This window comes from Rhinopithecus bieti, unplaced genomic scaffold (genome assembly GCF_001698545.2).
Source record: "Rhinopithecus bieti isolate Rb0 unplaced genomic scaffold, ASM169854v2 scaffold_1557, whole genome shotgun sequence".
NCBI classification, from domain to species: domain Eukaryota; kingdom Metazoa; phylum Chordata; class Mammalia; order Primates; family Cercopithecidae; genus Rhinopithecus; species Rhinopithecus bieti.
Genome location: NW_016803512.1, coordinates 887,507 through 910,345, shown reverse-complemented (window position 1 = coordinate 910,345; position 22,839 = coordinate 887,507). Strand labels below are relative to the sequence as shown.

At 45.9% G+C, this 22,839-nt stretch overlaps 1 protein-coding gene and 1 pseudogene across 6 annotated transcripts in view; both read right to left on the bottom strand.

Annotated features, from left to right (window-relative positions):
• The window catches only part of RUFY1 (RUN and FYVE domain containing 1), a 68,422-nt gene that overhangs the window by 41,968 nt on the left and 3,615 nt on the right, over positions 1-22,839 (bottom strand). For 2 of the 6 annotated variants that reach the window (XR_001888379.1, XM_017888186.1), the window contains exons 1-5: positions 22,703-22,829; positions 13,427-13,600; positions 12,662-12,779; positions 9,419-9,520; positions 6,938-7,061 (exon numbers count right to left, since the gene is read on the bottom strand). Coding sequence is in view for 5 of the 6 variants with exons in the window: in XM_017888186.1 (XP_017743675.1) it covers positions 6,938-7,061; positions 9,419-9,520; positions 12,662-12,779; positions 13,427-13,586 (504 nt within the window). In the remaining variant the exon portion in view is untranslated. Of the gene's footprint in view, positions 1-6,937; positions 7,062-9,418; positions 9,521-12,358; positions 12,625-12,661; positions 12,780-13,426; positions 14,429-22,702; positions 22,834-22,839 lie in introns of those variants that run through there. The other 4 variants (XM_017888197.1, XM_017888166.1, XM_017888177.1 and 1 more) reach the window with 4 other exon arrangements.
• LOC108539487 (peroxiredoxin-2 pseudogene) lies at positions 3,150-4,552 on the bottom strand (annotated as a pseudogene).

Genomic DNA, 22,839 nt, shown 5'->3' with positions numbered 1-22,839 from the left:
CCAAGACCCCTTACACATCTGAACACCAATGGCTTTGCAAAGAAATAAAGCACTTGAAAATGAATAAGTGAGGTCATTCTTATGTGAAATACAGGAAAATTGGGTGCACCCTAAATGTTCAATAAAGTTGAAATCAATCATGTTACAGCCATATCACAGAACCGATGCAACTATAACAAAGAATGCAGTCGATACGTTTGCAGTAATATAGAAAAGCTGGGCCCAGTGGCTCATGCCTATAATCCCAGCACTTTGGGAGTCTGAGGCGGGTGGATGGCTTGGACTCAGGAGTTCAAGACCAGCCTGGGCAACACAGTGAGACCCTGTGTCCACAAAAATACACAAATTAGCTGGGTGCAGTGGTACATGCCTGTAGTCCCAGCTACTTGGGAGGCTGAGGTGAGAGGATTGCTTGAGCCCAGGAGGTTGAGGCTGCAGTGAGCTGAGATCATGCCACTGCACTCTAGCCTGGGTGACAGAGAGAGACAGTGCCTTAAAAAACCAACCAACCAACCAACCAACAAACAAAAAAACCCAACAAAACTACAGGATACAATTTCAAGTTAAAGAATAATATGTACAATCTCATTATAACAATCCTACTTATGTTGCAACCAAGGCTATGTGTAATGGTCCTAACACATGTCTGCAACCTCTGACACACCTACCAAAAGGAATCTATATTTCCAGCCTTCAACTCTGGGAGGTCTTAGTACCTGTCTTGATGAGTAAAATGCAGTAGAAATGATGCCGTGTGACTTCTGCAGGTAGGTTAAAAAGGGCAATACAGCTTCCACCCAGCTCTTTCTTGAGGCATATGCGTTTGAAGTTCTGAGCTTTCATGTAAAAAGTCTTGACTTCCCTGAAGCCACAATGCTGGAGACCATGTACACAGAGAGATGTCCAAGAAACCCCTGCCATTCCAGCCCCCAGCTCCTTGGTCTCAGCACGGCAGACAGACGCGGGAGAGAGCAAGCCTTCAGGTGATTCCAGCCCCAGCCACCCGGACTGTAATCACATGCGCTCAGGAACAAGAACCAACCAGCTGAACCCAGTCCGCCCCCAGCTGTGAAAGACACCATGATTGTTACGGCTGAAGTGCTGTTGCTGACTTGTTACACAGTAATAGAAGATCAGAAAAGATTTAATTTAAAACAAAACCTATGTGAACATAAATGTGTAGAAAAAGTAGAAAAGCTTCTAGAAAATTTCCCCAGAATCTTTACCATTACCTGTGGGAAAGGGAGAAGGACTGGGGCTGGGATGGGGGATTGGGTGAGGAGGTTCAACATCTCTTTTCACATCATGTACTTTGGTATTGCCTAACTTTTTTCAACAAGCAAGTATTTCTTTTATAATAAAAAAAAAATCATAAAAAAATGCAGGGAAAAAAACCAACAACAGAAAGATGAGAAAGAATTAATACCCAAAGCAAAAATTAATAGATTAGAAAGCAAATAAAGCCCTACTCCCAAAGTAGAATTGATAAATAAGAGAGCTGGTTTGTCAAAGTTCAACCAAGTAGACATATTTCTACTAAGTGTGATCCATATTTAGAATACACATTATAAATGAGAACAGTGAGATTTTTCAAAAGCTGTAAGAGAATACCTTCATACAACTCTAGCTTAACAGATCTGAATGAAATGGTTTCTAAAAAAATTATAAATGACTTTAAAAATTGTCTTAAGACTTAGGAAACCTATAAATTGATCAAAACTATGCTAAAAGTTAAAGTGATCAAAGAACAAAGACCAAAAAAGGCATAAGGGTGAAGTGCTCATACCAGTAAGTTCTAGCAAGCCTGCACAGAAAAAATAATTCCTGATCTAATCAACTGTGGTAGAAAACAAGAAAAGGAAGGCTATTTTCAAGTTTATTTTAGTTTTATGTTTTTTTTTTTTTTTGAGTCAGAGTTTTGCTCTGTTGCCCAGAGTGGAGTGCAATGGCGCGATCTCAGCTCACTGCAGCCTCTGCCTCCCAGGTTCCAGCGATTCTTCTGCTTCAGCCTTCTGGGTAGCCCGGATTACAGGCACACACCACCATGCCCAGCTAATTTTTGTATTTTTGGTAGAGATGGGGTTTCACCATGTTGGTCAGGGTGGTCTCGACCTCCTGATCTTGTGATCTGCCCACTTCAGCCTCCCAAAGTGCTGGGATTATAGGTGTGAGCCACTGTACCCAGCCTTCTAATTTTATGAGGCTAATATAATTCTGACACCGAAAGGTGGCAAAGGCAGTAGAGAAAATTCAGAATAGTTTCACTTACAAGCAGAGACACAAAAATTCCAAACAGTAAACATATGAAATCCAGGAGTTTACAATGATCAAGTGGTGATTATTTTAGAAATTCAGGGATAGTATTCAATAAGAAACCTATGGATTAATTCAATTATAATTATGGGTTAAAAACAGGTATGACATGTTGATAGATCCAAAAAAAGTATTTGACCACATTTAACATTCATCTCTAATAAAAACACAAAGTAGGCCAGGCACGGTGGCTCATGCCTGTAATCCCAGCACTTTGGGAGGCTGAAGTGGGCAGATCACGAGGTCAGGAGTTCAAGACCAGCCTGGCCAACATAGTGAAACCCCATCTCTACTAAAAATACAAACAATTAGCCGGGCGTGTTGCTAGGCACCTGTAATCCCAGCTACTCGGGAGGCTGAGGCAGGAGACTCACTTGAACGTGGGAGGCGGAGGTTGCAGTGAGTGGAGATTGCGCCATTGCACTCCAACCTGGGCAATAGAGTGAGACTCCATCTCAAAGAAAAGAAAAAACAAAACAACAACAACAAAACACAAAGTAAACTGGAGTGGAATAGCACTCTCTAAACGTGAGACATAGCATCCCTCAGACATCGGCAGCAAACATGTATACTTTATGGCAACACACTATAGGCACTGTCATTCAAGACAGCACTAGACCAGAATGCTCACCACGTCCATTAATTAATTAAAATCTCAATGGAGTTTTTATTCTGGAATTTGACAAAATGTTCAAGTTCATCTGGCAGAACGGATGGCCCAGAAATATCTGAAACAAAACTACAGTAGAGTAGGCAGGTACTTAACTACCAGAGTCTAGAATATACTATGTGGCTCCAGTCATTAAAACAATGTGCCACTGGCATAGGAACAGAGATTCAGATTTCCAACAGAAGAGTCCAGAAGTAAACGAATGCATATTATGGATATTTCCCATATGATAAAAGTGGAATTTCAAATTAGTAGAAAAAAAATACATTACATGATGATATTGCGAAAACTGGTTAACTATTTATAAAAGAAATTTAGATTCCTACTTCACACTATGCCAAAACAAATGGCAAAAATGTGTAAAATTTACAAATTTTTTACACATAAAGTGTGTAAAAAATTACCCAGGTGGAAGCAGAAGGCCTTGGCCTAGCCCTCCAGGGTCCCAGACTGTGGAGATTGGAGGGGCAGGTCTGGCCTTTTCTGGGTCAGCACAGGGTACCCAGGTAGGGGTACAAGCTCACTATCCATTGGCCAGCCTAGTTCCAGTATTCAAGGAATACTGAGGAAGTATCCCTGGTCATCCACATTGGGCTTCACTGTTGCTACCAGGCTTCCAGCCAGTGAGACAAACTTCCCCGTGTTCGACCACGCACTGGAAGGCCTGGCCCCGCCGCAGAGCCTCAGCCATGAAGCACCCCACAGGCAAATCAATAGCAGTTATCTGGCAAAGGTCACCCTTGCCATCGATGATAAAAAGGCAGGGTAGGAACACCCTGATGGGTTTTCAGCACACTGTAATCCTCAGACAAGCTTCCCATCATGTCAGCAGGTGGGAGATGCTTGGGAGCCCAGGGCTGCCTACTTCTGGGGGCTGTTGATCCAAGTCAGGTGGGTGAACTAAGTCCACCGAGACACCCAGCACTTCGCAGCCCAGCTTGTGGAAATCCTCGGCAAGGTCACTGAAAGCGATGCTCTCTGTGGGCCATAGAAAAGTGAAGTCGAGAGGGTACAGCTTCACCTCCTGGAAGGCGCCACCCACCAGGGCAGTGGCCTTGAAGTCAGGGGCTGGCTTTCCGAGCTGTGACTGACCGGAGGCCATGACTGAAAGCTATGGGGGTAAAGGCTGGACAGACGGACAAACACACGCGTGGACCCGCGTTCCGGTGCCCCACATTTGATTGTAAAAGTTAGGGTAATCTTTAGATAGGGAAGAACCTTCACAGCACAATCCCTTAGAAGGTATAAAGGAAATACCTGCTCAATCTGGTTGCCAAAAATTAGAAATAAAAAATGTACAGGGCACACCACCCCTGAGAAACCAGAAAAAAAAAAATTATAACAAATAATTCTGAAGAAAGGTCAATGTGCTTAGTCTTTAATAAAGAAGCAGAGAAAGAAAACTCAAAAATGGACCAAGTATGAAAAGATGATCACAAATGCTAAACCCCCAATGGCAAATAAAACACAAAAATACTTGTAAATTCGAGATGATGAGTTGTTTCATCCATGAGACTGAAAAAGACCAAGAATGCTCACCACATCCAGCGTCGGGAGGAAATGGGCTCCCGCGCTGCTGGTGGGTGGTTATCACAAAGACCTTTCCGGAGGCCGGTTTTACATTATCCAGCAAAATGTAGGCTGTATACTTTGACACAACAACCCCAAATTATGCTAAGGAAATAAATGGACAAGAGTACAGAGAACTTTACTTTAAGGATGTCTATAATATTGGTGGTTTTTTTTTTTTTCCAGACAGAGTCTGGCTCTGTTGCCCAGACTGGAGTGTATGGTAGTGGCATGATTATAGCTCACTGCAGCCTTGATCTCCCAGGCTCAAGCAATCCTCCTGCCTCAGTCTCCAGAGTAGCTGGGATGACAGGCAGCACACCACCATGCCTGGCTAATTTTTTTTATTTTTGGTAGAGACAAGGTCTCACTATGTTGTCTGGGCTGGTCTCAAATTCCTGGGCTCCAGTGATCCTCCTACCTTAGCCTCCCAAAGTGTTGGAATTACAGGTGTGAGCCATGTGCCCAGCAATAATACTGTCACAATAAGGAAATGATCTAAATTAATAAGGTACTGGTTACATAATGGTACATTAAAAAATGAAAACTACAGTCATCTAAAATGGTTTATATCTCTTGTTATTGAGAACTGTGTAGAACATATTGTTACATTTTTAAAAATTACAAAATGGTGTGCTTAAAATAATCATAGTTTGGTTTCACAAAAAAAGAAACCCTCCAAACATCTCACTCTAAAATACACAAACATATACACACACACATGCATGCACACACCTTTATTCATGTGCTGGAAGGATGTATACCACAACGTAACCCTGAATTATCTGTCTCAGAGTAATGAGAATATGTGTGATGTTTAGTGGCTTTTCAAAATACTTCTCTGAATTCAAAAAAAGATATTTTCAACATGCAAAGACAAACTTTTTTTTTTTTTAAGGGAGGAGAGGTTACAAAAAAACATTGACCTGCACATGGAGGGATCAGGGAATCTTTAGATTCATCAAACACAATACAGGAAAAAGGCTGGGAATTTTGCTAGACAGTGTAAAATAATCTCTTTTTTCTTAGCAGTGGCCCAGCCACAGCTGCAGATGCCCTGAAGAGGGGGTGGAAGTGAGGAATGGGTTAGCGTGCCTATTCCCCCTCACACATTTACAGTCCCTGCCAACCAGGAGTTTAGGCCCTGGATCTGGTTACCAGCTCCCATGCAGGAAGAAAGCCCATCCCAAGAGGGCTGTCCTTCCCACAGAGGACTCTACACCTTACTGGTTACCCTCATTAGCGCCATTTTATCAACCTGACTTCCCAATCTCTCCTGACTCTATCTTCCTACTCCCCATCCAGCCTTGCGGGACTTCTAGACTAGACTCAAGGCTTTTTTTTGAGACAGTCTTGCTCTGTCGCCCAGGCTAGAGTGCAGTGGTGTGATCTCGGCTCACTGCAAGCTCCACCTCCAGGGTTCACGCCATTCTCCTGCCTCAGCCTCCCGAGTAGCCAGGACTACAGGTGCCCACCATCATGCCTGGCTAGCTTTTTGTATTTTTAGTAGAGACGGGGTTTCACCGTGTTAGCCAGGATGGTCTCAATCTCCTGACCTCGTCATCCACCTGCCTTGGCCTCCCAAAGTGCTGGGATTACAGGCGTGAGCCACCGCGCCCGACCTCAAGTCTTTTGCTATATCTATTCCTGGCCACTTCTAACTCATAACCTGAGTGGCTGCTAGATTGAGCTTTCTCAAACCCAGGCATGATCATTTCAGTTACTTCTTAAAAACCTCCAACAGCTTCCTAAAGCTCAGGATAAAGGGGGATAAAAGCTACACCCTTCAGGCCAGGTACGGTGGCTCACACCTGTAATCCCAGCACTTTGGGAGGCTGAGGTGGACGGATCACAAGGTCAGGAGATTGAGACCATCCTGGCTAACACGGTGAAATGCCATCTCTACTAAAAAAAAAAAACAAAAAAAAAACCAAAATAAATTAGTCAGGCGTGGTGGCGGGTGCCTGTAGTCCCAGCTACTCGTGAGGCTGAGGCAGGAGAATGGCGCCAACCTGGGAGGCGGAGCTTGCAGTCAGCCGAGATCGCACCACTGCACTCCAGCTACACCCTTCAGCATAGCACCCATGGCCTCACAACCAGGCCCAGCCTCCACTTTCACCTCAGCCACAGAGCATCCTCTGCTCCAGCCACGGAGAGCTGTCTGCCTGTTCCCACACCTGCCAAGCTTTCCAAGTGTACCTCTGGCTATGCAACTTCTTCACCCTTCCAAGACCTTCCCCGCTGCTTCCCCACCTGCCCCTGGCCGGTCCTCTACCAGTGGGCTCTTTGCCATCTGCCCTTCTTTGGGTTCAGTACCTGCCTGCAGATCATAGGTAAAGTCCCTGGCTAATGAGTGTTCTGTCTAGAGCCAAAATTCCGTTTTACCTGAGAATCCAAGTCTTCTCCTTTTAAGCAGAGATTGGCATCGAGAACATTGAGTCCTACCAGCAGACCGACAATCACCATCCCTTCTTCCTCCATCATTAAAGCCTCAGGCTCATAGAACTCGCTACAAGAGATGGACAGGACAGCGGGATGCTCAGAAACAGCTTCACCATCCCCACTCCTTCCCCACCCTGAACTGCCTTTTCAACTGTGCCCTGGAGCCAGAAGATACTACTGTGGATTTCCTCCCTCCCTTTCATTTCCCTTCACTGCTTCAACGGCTGCTTTTTCTCCCGTCCTCTCTTCTCTTCCTGTGGCTTAGAACGGGCTCGTCCCTCCTGCTGTCTGAAGTGAACTCCTCCATGCAGACCCTGGACCCCAGTTCTCCTCATCTCCTCTTGACTCCTGTCACTCTCCCCACCTGTGTCTCCACTGGCTCCTCGTCTGTGTTGATATGAACTACTTCTCCACTTATGTCCATATAAACAGGAAATGGGATCCCACATCCAAGCATAACACTTCTCCTTCTTGCGTCCCACGGAGCAACATCTGCTGCTTTACTTCCTTATTGCCCAGTCATCGTGACCATTTGCCGGGGGGGGGGGGGGGGGGGGGTCCATCCCCTGCCTGATACTGCTCTGGTCAGCGATGACTTGCTCGTGTACCAAATCCAGTGGCATCCAGGCCACTGTGTGTGTGTGCATAAGAACTTTTCCCTTAAGAATTAGTTCAGCCGGGCGCGGTGGCTCAAGCCTGTAATCCCAGCACTTTGGGAGGCCGAGACGGGCGGATCACGAGGTCAGGAGATCGAGACCATCCTGGCTAATACGGTGAAACCCCGTCTCTACTAAAAAATACAAAAAACTAGCCGGGCGACGAGGCGGGCGCCTGTAGTCCCAGCTACTCGGGAGGCTGAGACAGGAGAATGGCGTGAACCCGGGAGGCGGAGCTTGCAGTGAGCTGAGAGCCGGCCACTGCACTCCAGTCTGGGTGGCAGAGCAAGACTCCGTCTCAAAAAAAAAAAAAAAAAAAAAAAAAAAGAATTAGTTCATTAGTAAAGTGAGGAATATGGTAATTACCCTGATTTGATCATTATATAGTATATACATGCACACAGTATCCCACAAATATGTATAATTTTGTATTGATTATAAATAAAAAATTAATTGAAAGAGAATTAGTTCATTAGAACAAAATCTGTAACTCAAACTTACTCAGTGTAACTGTACTCAGAGTACGTGAAATATTGTAAATCAGTGTTTGTCGTGTAAAGATATGTTCAATAATGAGCCATGCCTTGAAAACACTGAAAAGCTTGGGTTTTAGGCTATGCTGTAAAGTATGTCTCTCAATTACAACAGAGGTTTAACTCTGGAAAGAGTCCTCCCTCGTAAATCACCATAGTCTAGAGAAAATTCCTTTTATAATGATGTTTGCTTAGTTATAAATATGAAAAATGAACCAGTCATAAATTTCTGTAAATATTATATACTTATTTTTTTATTTTGAGACAGAGTCTCGCTCTGTTGCCCAGGCTGGAGGTACAGTGGTGTGGTATTGGCTCACTGCAACCTCTGCTTCCTGGGTTCAAGCAATCCTCCTGCCTCAGCCTCCCGAGTAGCTGGGATTATAGGCATATGCCACCATGCCCAGCTAATTTCGCATTTTTAGCAGACATGGGGTTTTACCATGTTGTCCAGGTTGTTTTTGAACTTCTGACCTCAAGTGATCAGCCTGCCTTGGCCTCCCAAAGTGCTGGGATTACAGGCATGAGCCACCACACTTGGCTGATACACTTATTTTAATTCAAAATGATCTACAGAACTATGTTCTAATTATTATTTTTTTGAGGAGGAATCTCACTCTGTCACCCAGGCTGGAGTGCAATGGCGCGATCTTGGCTCATTGCAAATTCCGCCTCCCAGGTTCATGTGATTCTCCTATCTCAGCCTCCCGAGTAGCTGGGATTATAGGCATGCATCACTACGCCCAGCTAATTTTTGTATTTTTAGTAGAGACAGAGTTTCACCATGTTGGCCAGGCTGGTCTTGAACTCCTGACCTTGTGATCTGCCCACCTCGGCTTCCCAAAGTGCTGGGTTTACAGGTGTGATCCAAGCGCTCGGCCTATATATTATTTATTTTTAGATGGAGTCTTCCTCTGTCGTCCAGGCGGGAGTGCAGTGGCGCGATGTTGGCTGTCTGCAACCTCCGCCTCCTGGGTTCAAGCGATTCTCCTGCCTTAGCCTTCTGAGTAGCTGGGATTACAGACACCCGCCACCATATCTGGCTAATTTTTGTATTTTTAGTAGAGACGAGATTTCACCATGTTGGCCATGGTGGTCTTAAACTCTGGACCTCAAGCAATCCACCCGCCTTGGCCTCCCAAAGTGCTGGGATTACAGGCGTTGAGCCACCACACCCGGCCTATGTTCTAATTATTTACCAAGCAAAAGATAAGCAAACCTAGTTGATGAAATACCTTAAGAGATGTTTATTGTCTATAAGCACTTTCAGATAATCTGCCAGTTTCTTTTGCATGAGTGCAAGATAAAGCCAAGCTCGGCCTCTTCCCACAGCTGTCCTAGAATTCAAACAGAGCATCAAACTATTGTGACATAACAACAACAAACACAGAAAAGAAACCTGATTTAGCTAGGGAGATACATAGGAAGCACACCCTTGTAAATGCAGAGGATACTCTAAAGAATGGCTGTTTGGGGTTGGGGAGGGAGGCACGTGGCCTGGGCAGGCATCGAAAATGGCTCACTGCACACCTTTGAGTACTATTACAAATACAGTTAGATAATGCTTTGCTTATAGTCATAAAATATCACAGGAAAATATCAGGTTAGATTTGTGTAATGGATAAACATTCTTTCAAAAGACTAATAGAGAACTTAGTGCTTGCTAAAGTGTTGAAGCTTATAAAATCTCCAAGGGGTTAGCTCAAAGGTACAATTTTTTTCTTTTTTTTTTTTCTGAGATAGTCTTGCTCTGTCACCCAGGCTGGAGTGCAGTGGTGCAATCTCAGCTCACTGCAACCTCCGCCTCTTGGGTTCAAGCAATTCTCGTGGCTCAGCCTCCCGAGCAGCTGGGATTACAGGCGTGCATCACCACGTCTGGCTAATTTTTGTGTTTTCAGTAGAGATAGGGCTTTGTCATGTTAGCCAGGCTGGTCTCAAATTCCTGGCCTCAAGTGATCAGACTGCCTTGGCCTCCCAAAGTGCTGGGATTACAGGCATGAGCAACTGCACCTGGCCTTAAAGGTACAATTTTATGTTTTATTATTAATTGTGGTAAAATACACAGAACATAAAATTTACCATCTTAACCATTTTTAATCTTACAGTTAAGTAGTGTTAAGTACATTCACAATGTTGTGGAACCAATTTTTTTTTTTTTGGAGATGGAGTCTCACTCTGTCACCCAGGTTGGAGTACAGTGGAACAATCCTGGCTCACCATTGTGATCTCAGCTCAATGCATCCTCTACCTCAAGGGATCAAGGAATTCTCTTGCCTTAGCCTCCCGAGTAGCTGGGATTACAGGCACCTGCCACCACGCCCAGCTAATTCTTGTATTTTTAGTAGAGATGGGGTTTCTACCATCTACCATGTTGGCCAGGCTAGTCTCCAACGCCTGACCTCAAGTGATCTGCCCACCTTGGCCTCCCAAAGTGCTGGGATTACCGGCGTGAGGCACTGCGCCCAGCCCCAATCTTGAAGGTGTAATTTCTCTGTATTCTAGCATTATCTCCAGAGAAGCAGAAAAGAAAGAAGAGGAAAAAAAAGAAAAGAAAGAAAGAACAGGCCTGCATTAAACATTAAAAGAAAAAAGGCCTCTCAAGTGCTGCTTGGTGAGACTGTAAACTTTACAACTTCCTTTTTTTTTTTTTTTTTGGAGATAGGGTCTTGCTCAGTCATCCATGCTGCTGTGCAATGGCATGATCATGGCTCCCTGCAGCCTGGAACTCCCAGGCTCAAGTGATAATCCTGTGTTAAGCCTCCGGAGTAGCTGAGACCATAGGCACACGCTACCACACTCAACTAATTTTTTTTTTTTTTTGTAGAGATGGGGTTTCGCCATGTTGTCCAGGCTGGCTTCAAACTCCTAGGCTCAAGCATTCTTCCCGCCTCAGCCTCTCAAAGTGCTGGGATTATAGGCGTGAGCCACTGTGCCTGGTCAACTGTGCAACTTTTTAGTGGCAATTTGATGACAACAGGTTACCAAAAATTCTACATTTAGTAATATATCCTAGAGAAATAACTGAAGATGGACACAAAGATGTATGTTTCGGGATGGTCACCACATCATTATCACGGTTTGTGGTAACAAGAATTTGAAGACAGCCACAAGGGGGGTTAAACAAAATTAGATATACAACAGAATACTATTTGGCCATTTAAAAAATGATATTGTAGGCCAGGCGCGGTAGCTCACGCCTGTAATCCCAGCAGTTTGGGAGGCCGAGAGGGGTGGATCACCTGAGGTCAAGAGTTTGAGACTAGCCTGGCCAATATGGTAAAACTCCATCTCAACGAAAAATGCAAAACATAGCTGGGTGTGGTGGCTCATGCCTGTAATCCCAGCTACTCAAGAAGCTGGGGCATGAGAATCACTTGAACCCAGGAGGTAGAGGCTGCAGTGGGCCAAGACTGCGCCACTGCACTCCAGCCTAGCCGATAGAGTGAGACTCTGTCTCAAAAAAAAAAAAAAAAAAAAAAAAGTCATCAAATAAACATTTGAAAGGTTGACAGGTGCAAAAGACTTTAAATATATGCCACGTAGGCCGGGCAGGCAGAATTTGCATAGAAGACTTAAATCTAATCTTGAGAAAAATGCACAGGACTTGGCAGCAATGGAGTTGCATGGGATTTAGAGGGTTTCAGGGCCTAACAGACCCGTGTCTTCTTCCTGCTCCATCACTCACCTGCTGAGGCACCTTGGGCAAGTTACTTAGCCACTCTAATCAGTTCCCACACTTGTAGATGAGGACACTAACAGCTATCCTAGAGGACAGTTGTGGAGGATTAAATGAGATCATGAAAAGGAATGTTCTCAGCACAATGCCTGTCAGAGAGCAGGCCCTGAGGGCAGTGACTGTTATTATTCCCTGAAAATGGAATAGGCTGGCTCCCTAGAAGAAGGGTCAAATAAACGCTGAACAGTCCAGTCCCCTCTGGGAAACTGTGCGGAGGGCTCTTTTGCATTGGCTCAAGGATCCCTAAGACCCTTTCTAGATGCCAAATTCCATGAAGATGACTTACTTGTGTTTTGATTTTGAGCCTAAGCATAGCGATCCCAAGGACAAATCCAGACATGGCAAATAATTTGTTAGTCCCACTCTAACAAATTACAAATGTCCCTTGGCCTGGAATCTACAATCTGGCCCAAAATGTATTATTCAGAAAACTGCCCACCTGTATCTGAAGCAGTGATTCCAGGAGTGTACCAGTAGTTCCTTTTCCTCCTGTGAGTGCCCTTTGGTTGACAACACCTTTTCAACCTATTTGGCTGGTGTGGCAAGCAGGAATCACTGTCCCCATTTTAACGAAAAGGAAACTGAGGCTCAGAGAGAGTCAAATCCTGCTCGAGATCATGTGGATAATGAGCAGTAGAGCTCTTTCCAATTAGAAAGGGCTTCATCAGCAAGGAATTGAGAAATGAGTAAATACGAGGGAGTTTTTAAAATCATCAAATCGGCATAACTACTTCTCACTCACTTTAATTCTGGAAGATTTCTGACACTAGTCGCTATATCTGACGCTTCTGGACAAAGTTTCTCCACCAGCTCCAAAGGACCAAAGAAAGATTTATTTTGGCCAATAAAACTCTTCTTAACTAAAAGGAAAAACAAAAGTGTTATTCATAAGAACAGGTTGCAAAATTTCTTCAGGGACCCACAGCCTCTCCCCCAAAAGCCAAGTGAAAGTGAAAGCTGCTCAACTTCACTGCTTAATCCTTTTTTTTTTTTGAGATGGAGTCTCGCTCTATCGCCCAGGCTAGAGTACAGTGGGCCATCACAGCTCACTACAGCCTCTGCCTCCCGGGTTCAAGCAATTCTCTGCCTCAGCCTCCTGAGTAGCTGGGATTACAGGTGCCCATCACAACACCAGGCTAATTTTTGTATTTTTAGTAGAGACGGGGTTTCACCATGTTGGCCGGGCTGGTCTCGATCTCCTGATCTCGTGATCCGCCCGCCTCGGCCTCCCAAAGTGCTGGGATTACAGGCGTGAGCCACGGCGCCCGGCCTCATCTAACACTATTAAAGAAACTTGGCTACTAGAAAATTTAAAATTGCCTATGTAGCTTGCATATTTCTATTTTCCAGCGCTGCTCTAGAAAGTCGCTTCTGAGGACAGGAACCTTGTCTGTTCTGTACACTGTTGGCATTTCAGCACCTAGAGGGATGTCCGGCACTGATGAAAAAATGCTGAGCAAACACCCAGCCCGAACTTCCACGCTCCCAAACGCCCCCTCAGGCTCACCTTTCAGCCCGTGTTTGAGGCAGTGCTCCATCACCACAAAGAACTGCTGCAAGGGCGCATGCTCCGCATCCAGGCTGCGGCCCAGGCTCAGAGCCGATTGCAGCAAGACCTTGATGCTGAGTTTCATCATGTGCATTAGGTTGGCACGCTCCTCCATCATCTGGCACTTAGACGCTGTGGGGCAGGCGCAGGGATAGCTTCGTTAGTGGACTCAGTGTGGGGAGGTCAGACTCCGGGCCACAGTGAGAAGACGGGTCAGGCAAGAGGCCAGGCGGTCTGCTTAGGGAACGGACGTGCTGGCGGGCGGATAACCGGGATTCGCAGATAAGTAGTCCCTGATCCCTAGAGGCCACAGCCCGCCAGCTGGCCAACGGGGCCTCGGGTCGGAAGAGCCACTCGGCCTCCTGCTCCAGAGGCCTCTCCCAGGCGGCTCCGCGCGTTGCTACGGCGACGGCTCCAGCAAGACTCGCCGCGTTTGGCTTCTCCCGCAACCTCCGTTCCATTTTCGACCAATGGAAGGGCGCTACCTACAGGAAGCCCTGCCCCAAGCTTTTAGAGGGCGTGCTGGGAAAGCGTCCCGCCCCCAGGCATTCCTATTGGGCGAGTCCAGCCCAAGGCCACGCCTACGGAGGTAGTGGGCGCCATTCTGCATCCTCTGGCCCGCACGGGGGCGGATGCACACCCCGCCCAGAAGGCTTTTCCAGCCTTCTCTCTTGCCGGATAGTGCCAGCCGGGTGCCTGCAGGCAAGCATCTTCCCCTCAGTTCCAGGCTCAAATTATTGTTGCCCATCTTTCGTCCGCTACTAGTGGACAATTTTAGGTTTTACGCACACTTTCTTTTTTTGGTAAGGAAAACCGTTGGAGTCAAATGAATTCAGAGAGTTCCATTTCAACTCCCATTATCTTGTCGCACTGTTTTGAGGGTATAATACTGTCTGCAATTATCATCAGATATTTATATGTGCTGGCCAAACGTTCTCTTAAACCCAGTAAGCTGGTATCCTAGAAACGAAAAGTTTAGAGTAAGAGTCCTGGCAGGAAAACCCCAGGTGCAAAGAGTCCCAAAATAAGAGTCCTGGCAGGAAAACCCCAGGTGCAAAGCGCGGCCCTCACCCGGGAGCGCGGTTACATTGTGTTCGAAATATTTACCAATTGGATTGGGGCGGGGATCGTATTGTTTTGGTTTGCAGCTGTCCAATTACTACTGAGGTTAAATAACTTCTCTTTATTGTCTCCTAGTATTTCTTCTGTGAATTGCTTGCCTTTGTGTTACTGACCTGCATATTTTGGATATTAATCCTTTGTTTACCTATTTTATTTCACCAGCATTGATTAATATGGACAATTAAAGAACATATTTATACGTACTATATTTTTATAGTTAACTACAGTTAAATCTAAAAGAACGATAATATTATGGCCATGAACTTGTAGTAAAGGCCTTAAATAAATATTGAGACATCCTGGGACTAAAAATTCAAAATTATCTCAGCAAAACCCAAGAAGGTAGAGGGAGAGCTGACGGGCAAGAAGAAACAGCCTAAGCATTTCACCTTGGTTGTGGAGAGGGTTAAAAGTGGGTTAAGTAAAGCATTTGGTTGGGGGTGGTATAATTTTTTTTTTTTTTGAGATGGAGTTTCACTCTTGTTGCCCAAGCTGGAGTGCAATGGCGCGATCTTGGCTCACTGCAACCTTCGCCTCCTGAGCTCAAGCGATTCTCTTGCTTCAGCCTCCCGAGTAGCTGGGATTACAGGTGTGTGCCACCACGCCCGGCTAATTTTGTGTTTCTAGTAGAGACGGGGTTTCTTCATGTCGGTCAGGCTGGTCTTGAACTCCCAACCTCAGGTGATCCGCCCGCCTCGGTGTTCCAAAGTGCTAAGATTACAGGTGCGAGCCACCGCGTCAGGCCAGTATAATTATTTTTATACTTCGAGAGAAGCCTATGTATTACATTTATAAATTTTAAAACTTTAATGGATGATTGGCAAAGGAAATGAAAGTTGTAAAACTTCATCAAGAGAAGGGAGAAACTCTGAAGAGAGCAATAACCATAAAAGCAATTTGTAAAGATCTATCCTTAAAGACACCAAGCCCAGTTCTATAATCTAGTGGTCTTGAAACTGGAATACATATACAGCAGTCTTGCCAAAGCTAGGTATGCCCAGATGTTTTAAGGAACTCAATTTCCAGATTTTCAAGTTTCACAGGCACTCTTTCTCCTCCCTCTAAAGAAGGCCAACTCACTCCATAACCTGTCTTCCTCTTGATACAGTGACCTGGGGTGCACTAGGTTCCACACACCGAATGGAGGGGGAGTCGCCCTTGATGATTAAGTAACCGAAAATGTGAAGACCTATCTTTTACTGCTTTATGGTATTTAGTTAAGCTTGGGCTTGGGGCAGAGGGGTGGTCTCTAACCCTCTGCCTGGGTATCCTGAATTTAGAAAGTTAAATTTTTCTCCCCACAAATCTATGTAATTATGTTCAACCAGTCGCTATCCACAACCCTAAGATATGCCATTAGCTTGATGGCCATTTTCCATAAATTAAACGAGTGCAAACTGCAGCTAAGTTTTTGATGAAAATGGATTTGAAATACATGATAAACTAAAAGTATTTTTGTCAAAAGTATTGTATTGGCAAAGGTGAATGAAATAAGCAATATTCAGATGTCTGCAACCATTCTGAGTATTCTGGGTTAAACAAAGTGCCTAAGTGAAAGAATAAGAAGTGAAATGATCCCTTGATAAGTCTTGTCTTTTCTTTTTTTTTTTTTGAGACAGACTTTTGCTTTTGTTGCCCAGGATGGAGTGCAATGGTGCGATCTTGGCTCACTGCAACCTCCGCCTCCTGGGTTCAAGAGATTCTTCTGCCTCAGCCTCCCCAGTAGCTGGGATTACAGGCGCCCGCCACCATGCCTGGCTAATTTTTTGTATTTTTAGTAGAGACGGGGTTTCACTATGTTGGCCAGGGTGGTCTTGAACTCCTGACCTCAGGCGATCCACCCACCTCAGCCTCCCAAAGTGCTGGGATTATAGGCGTGAGCCACCGTGCCTGGCTCACACTTGATAAGTCTTGGTAAAATTTTTTTTGGTAACTCCCAAAAGTTGAGAAATTTCCTTAATATGATTAGGCTGCAGGTCAGGCAATTTTCAGTTATTTGCTTTGAATGAAAATAAGGGAACAAAAAATAATTTTTGGCATTAGATCAGTGTGATTTGGGGCATATAACTTGGAAAGAGTTCAGAGATGACCAACATTACTAAAACAAACAAACAAAAAACAGGACTAAAACTGATGCTGAATTCTATCACACTTTAGCAGTAAATCATATGTATTTGTCTACAGATATATGCTAATAACAAAAACCAACACCATTCATCTCATTAAGAGATGCAATTCATTGGCTGGGCGTGGTGGCTCACGCCTGTAATCCCAGCACTTTGGGAGGCTGAGGCAGGTGGATCACAAGGTCAGGAGTTCGAGATCAGCCTGGACAACATGGTAAAACCCCGTCTCTACTAAAAATACAAAAATTAGCTAGGCGTGCTGGCACACACCTGTAGTCCCAGTTACTGGGGAGGCTGAGGTGGGAGAATCGCTTGAACCCAGGAGGCATAGCTTGCAGTGAGCCGAGATTGCGCCACTGCACTCCAGGCTGGGCAACAGAATGAGACCCTGTCTCAAAAAAAAATGCAATTCAAGAAAAATTTATGTATAATTCTTTATAAAAATTATATTTATGTTCCTGTTACCAATGTAGCATTACTAATAAACTTAATGATAATTCACTCCAGAAGAAAAATTTTTATACACTTAGAGCTTTAGTCATAATAAAAATTTATTAAACTTTAACTTATTTACATACTTTTTGCTGAGACTTATAGGATGACCAATAACACTTTGAAAACCATACAAATCTATTACATTAATTCTATGGCAGAAGTGGAATGGAAATTCAAGTTCAATGAATAAAAGGAAAATGTAAAATTTTCAAATATTAAATAACTTCCTATTTTAAAGATGGATGGTGGTAATTATCAATTCATTAAGGTATTTACATACCACTTGACACATTTCAAAACACAATGTAACAGTTTTATTTTAAAAAGTCAATATTTACACTATGCCAGAAAATGAATTCTGAGCAACTTTAAAATATGATGAAGAATCTTATACGTTAACTTTAAAAGTTGGAGTTTTCAGCTGAGAGCAGTGTCTCATGCCTGTAATCCCAGCACTTTGGGAGGCCAAGGCGGGCATATCACTTGAGGCGGGCAGGTCACTTGAGGTCAGGAGTTCGAGACCAGCCTGGCCAACATGGTGAAACCCTGTCTCTACTAAAAATACAAAAAATTATCTGGGCGTGGTGGTGCATGCTTGTAGTCCCAGCTACTTGGGAGGCTGAGGCAGGAGAATCGCTTGAACCTGGGAAGCAGAGGTTGCAGTGAACCGAGATCTCACCACTGCACTCCAGCCTGGGTGACAAGAGCGAAACTCTGGCTCAAAAAAAAAAAAAAAAAGGCAGTTTTCTTAGGGGGTTACATGAGCAAAAAATGTTAAGACCAGTGTTCCAGGCAATCAGCGCTGAGTGGTGCTGTCTCTGGAAGTGCTGCTGGCAGTATTTTGCCATCTCATGCATCCTCTACTGTGGGTGACCTGTTCCCATTAGTACTCAAGTTAGAGGCATGGAAAATTAAACCCGGAATGATCTTTTAGCGGTTCCATCTCTCAATTTATGGCTTTATGACCTTGGCCAAACCATTCACATCTCTAAGTTTCATTAATAATAGTTCAACATGACACACAGAATATCACGAAGTTCTACACCTACTGAATTGCTAAATAAATTGCCAGGCCAGTCTCTTGACTGGCAATAAGTGACAAGCCCATTGCTTGCCTGGGCTCAAGCAATCCTCTCTCGTTGGCCTTTCAAAGTACTGGGATTACAGGCGTGAGCCACCTGCACCCCGCCAGCATGTTAATTCTTAAAACACGCATGTTTGTTACTCATCCTTTAGGAAGCATTTCTCTGAAAAGCAAGATGTATTCCTTGTGGGTACATCCTATTGTTTGTGTGGAAACAGCCAGTGTTGAGAGAGGAAAGCACATGTGTGATGTGCAGAAAAGCTCAAAGATACAATAGTACTGCAGAAAATTTCTGGGAAGGAGGATTTAGTATTTGCCCTTTTTTTTTTTTTTTTTTTTTTTGAGACAGAGTTTCACTCTTGTTGTCCAGGCTGGAGCGCAGTGGCACGATCTTGGCTCACTGCAACTTCTGCCTCCTGGTTTCAAGCAATTTTCTTGCCTCAGTCTCTCGAGTAGCTAGGATTACAGGTGTGTGCCACCATGCCCATCTCATTTTTGTATTTTTAGTAGAGATGGGGTTTCACCATGTTGGCCAGGCTGGTCTCGAACTCCTGACCTCAAGTGATCCACCCGCCTCGGCCTCCCAAAGTGCTGGGATTACAGGCATGAGCTACCACGCCTGTCCGAATGTGCTTTTGTATGGTTTGATTTTTAAAAATCATGTTCACTTATTACCTTAAAAAAAAATCCCCCAGAACCAAACAGGACACCTATGGACAATGCAATCACATACCAGACCCCACATGGGACAACCTTTTTTCTTTTTGAGACGGAGTTTCACTCTTGTTGCTCAGGCTGGAGTGCAATGGCGCGATCTTGGCTCACTGCAACCTCCACCTCCCGGGTTCAAGAGATTCTCCTGCCTCAGCCTCCTGAGTAGCTGGGATTACAGGCACGCGCCACCACACCTGGCTAATTTTGTATTTTTAGCAGACATGGGGTTTCTCCATGTTGGTCAGGCTGGTCTCAAACTCCCGACCTCAGGTGATCCACCCACCTCGGCCTCCCAAAGTGCTGGTATTACAGGCGTGAGCTACTGTGCCTGACCGGGACATTTTAAAACAAGTATTCAAAACATTCTGCAGCATTTCCTTTAGCTTCTACCATTGAAAAAATATTATCCAGTAAGAGTGCTGCTCACATTCAATCTCTGCTCCTAAACTGCTCCCTCTGAAAGTCCTGCCTGTCCACAGTGCTTGTGTAGGCAGATCAGTGGGGAAATAGACCATGAGTCAGCCTTGGGCCTGGGCCTGGCTGAAGTGGTGTCACTGTCTTTCTCCCAACCTGTTTTTCTTGTGTCGCTGCAGAGCATACCGCCCTTGGCCCATTTCCTTTCCCCACCTCTGCTCCTGTCCTACCTGATGGCTTCAAATCCTGGTGACCTTCGGGACCAGCCACATGGCTCTACCCAGCAGTTCCCCAGATTTCATCTCTTTTTAAGCCATGGTCACCATTTTTGCTAGAGTGAGTGGCAGTTATTAATACTTTCCTTAAATCGAGTTAATTATTATTATTTTTTGAGACAGTCTTGCAGTAGAATGGTCTTGGCTTACTGCAAACTCCGCCTCCCAGGTTCAAGCAATTCTCCTGCCTCAGCCTCCTGAGTAACTGGGATTACAGGTGCGCACCACCATGCCCGGCTAATTTTTGTATTTTTTTTTAGTAGAGATGGGGTTTCACCATGTTGGCCAGGTTGGTCTCGAACTCCTGACCTCAGGTGATCCACCCGCCTTGGCCTCCCAAAATGCTGGGATTACAAGCGTGAGTACCATGCCTGGCCTAGTTTTTTAAAATCCATATGGGGCATATATATTGACATTTTGCAGTTGATGAAGTTACTTCTCTTTAATTCAGTTTACCTCTTTATAAAACGGGGATAATAATGGTACTCATCACTCTGTGCCATCTGCATAATTTACAAGGCTCAGTGCAAAATTCCTGGCCTGGAGCAGAGCGTGGAAGTCAGACTCCCCCTTACTACAGCCCTAATGGATTGCAACTTCCCTGCAGGGATGGGGCGGGTGAGAGGCCCTGCCCACTTGCCTGCCTAATGTGCTGTGGCACCCACAACCCTGCCCTGAGATTCAGAGGGTACAATCCCAACGCTGCCTGGGCAAGAGTGGGATCAGGGAGGCTAGGGAGAAGCCCCAGGGCAGCTCTAGGGGGCCAGGGCAGCTGAGAACCTGTCCCATTTGCCTTCACTTAAAAAACACAAATTCAAAGATAAAATTAAGAATTTCAAGCATGGGATACTTCTGAGTGCCTGGCCCTTTCCACCAGAGTGATCAAAGCCTGCATTGACCGTACACCCATGAAGCTAGTCCTGCTATCACATAGGGTTGTTGTGAGGAATAAATGAATACTTGTACAGATTTAAGACTAATGCCTGGCACCTTTGAAGGACAATATAAGTGTTGGCTATTGTTTATATCACTTCCATAGATGGAAAACAGGTATTTTTCAAATACGCATTTGTTCAGCAAACACTTACTATTCTGTGCCAGGTACTGACACATATCATTTTATCTTTTTGTTTCCTTGATTCTGCATTAAAGGAAAGAAATTCTATCAGGGAAGAATTAACATTTATTATTTGCTTACTCCTGCCACGAAATATCTAAGAGGCCTCCAGGGGATGCCATGCCTTGACTTTCAGTATTTACTGTCAACGAGTATGCAATTCAGCATCCACTGATGTGTGGAAATCTCCGGAAAAGGTGTCAAGCTAGAGGGAAGTAGATTCCCGGGCTGCACAGGCTCGCATCACCCTCTAATACTACTTTCCACTGCTAGGATCTCAAAACCAGTCAGCCTTTCAACTTTACTCATTAATCCTTCTTGACCACTGGAAATCTCACAATTCACTACCTGGGGGTCAGTGCATCTACAGCAAAGGTACCAGTGGATGGGGAGGAATCAGGAGGCCTCAAGGCTGTGCTATGATGCTCCCTGGAAGGCACCACCACCTTTCCTCAGCTCTGTCCCAGCATTTTCTATGAAGTTGGCAATGTTCTATGCTATGCTCTCTCATATAGTAGCCACTGGCCACACACAGGCTACTGAGCACTTAAAACGTGGCCGCTGTAATCGAGGAACTCCGGGGTTTTTTTGTTTTTTTTTTTGAGACGGAGTCTCGCTCTGTCAGGCAGGCTGGAGTGCAGTGGTGCGATCTCGGCTCACTGCAACCTCCGCCTCCCGGGTTCAAGCGATTCTCCTGCCTCAGCCTCCTGAGTAGCTGGGACTACAGGTGCATGCCACCACGCCCAGCCAATTTTTTGTATTTTTAGTAGAGACGGGGTTTCACCGTGTTGGCCAAGATGGTCTCGATCTCTTCACCTCGTGATCCGCCCGCCTCGGCCTCCCAAAGTGCTGGGAATTACAGGCGTGAACCACCGCTCCCGGCCCAGGAACTCAATTTTTAATTCAATTTAAAAGTACTCAGTTTCAATTTGATTCAGTTAGAAATTGAGGAATTCAGCTGCGGGCGGTGGCTCAAGCCTGTAGTCCCAGCATTTTGGGAGGCCGAGGCAGGTGTATCACGAAGTCAGGAGTTCAAGACCAGCCTTGCCAAGATGGTGAAACCCCGTTTCGACCAAAAATACGGGGCCGGGGGGTGGCTCATGCCGAGCATGGTGGTGGGCGCCTGTAGTCCCAGCTACTCGGGAGGCTGAGGCGGGCGGACAGCTTGAACCCAGGAGGCAGGGGTGTCAGTGAGCCGAGATCACACCACTGCACTCCAGCCTGGGCGACAGAGCAAGACTCGGTCTCAAAAAAAATAAAATAAATAAAAACAAAAAACAAAAACACACACAAAAACATGCGTGCTGCTGTATTGGATAGCACAGCTCTGGATGTCTGGCGTTGGAGGGCTAAGTTAAAATCTTACTATCACTGATATGCTGGCACTCTATTCATTACAAGGGCTGAAAAGTCCTTCAGAGATCATCGGGTGACTGTAAAATCGCCATCTCACAGGCAGAGGTGAGCCGAGGCGCCGCTGGTCCGCTGCGCACAGGGCCCGCGCCCTCCCGACACCCGCCAGCGATCCACTCCCGCACTGAGCCGCTGAAAAGCAGAACAGTGCTGGCTCCGTGCCGTGTGGGGAGTTACTACAGAGTTTCGAAGCCCGGACGCGCACACGTCCGTCACCTAGTTAGTGGGAGAGCACAGAGGCGCGGGAGCCGGAGCGCGCTCAGGCACGCGGGGCTGCCGGGGGCGGTCTCGGCTGGGCCGCCGGAGTAAAGACCCACGCGCAGCCAGGCGCCGTCCGCCGGCCAACAAACAGCTCGCGTAACCTCCCCGACTAGCCAGCGCCCTCCCAGCCCGGCCCCCACCGCGCCCGCGCCCGCGCCAGCGGCCAGCGGGGACACGCGGGTCAGCCATGGGACAGACCCGGCCTGAGCCTACCTGCGCGCGCCGTGCCGTCCCCGCTGTCCCCGCCGCCCAGCCCCGCGGCCGCGCGCAGCGCGCTCCCGCAGCTCGCCGACAGGTTCCCGGTAGCCCTGCGTGCCAGGGTCAGGATGGGCGCCGACCAGCCCTCCGCC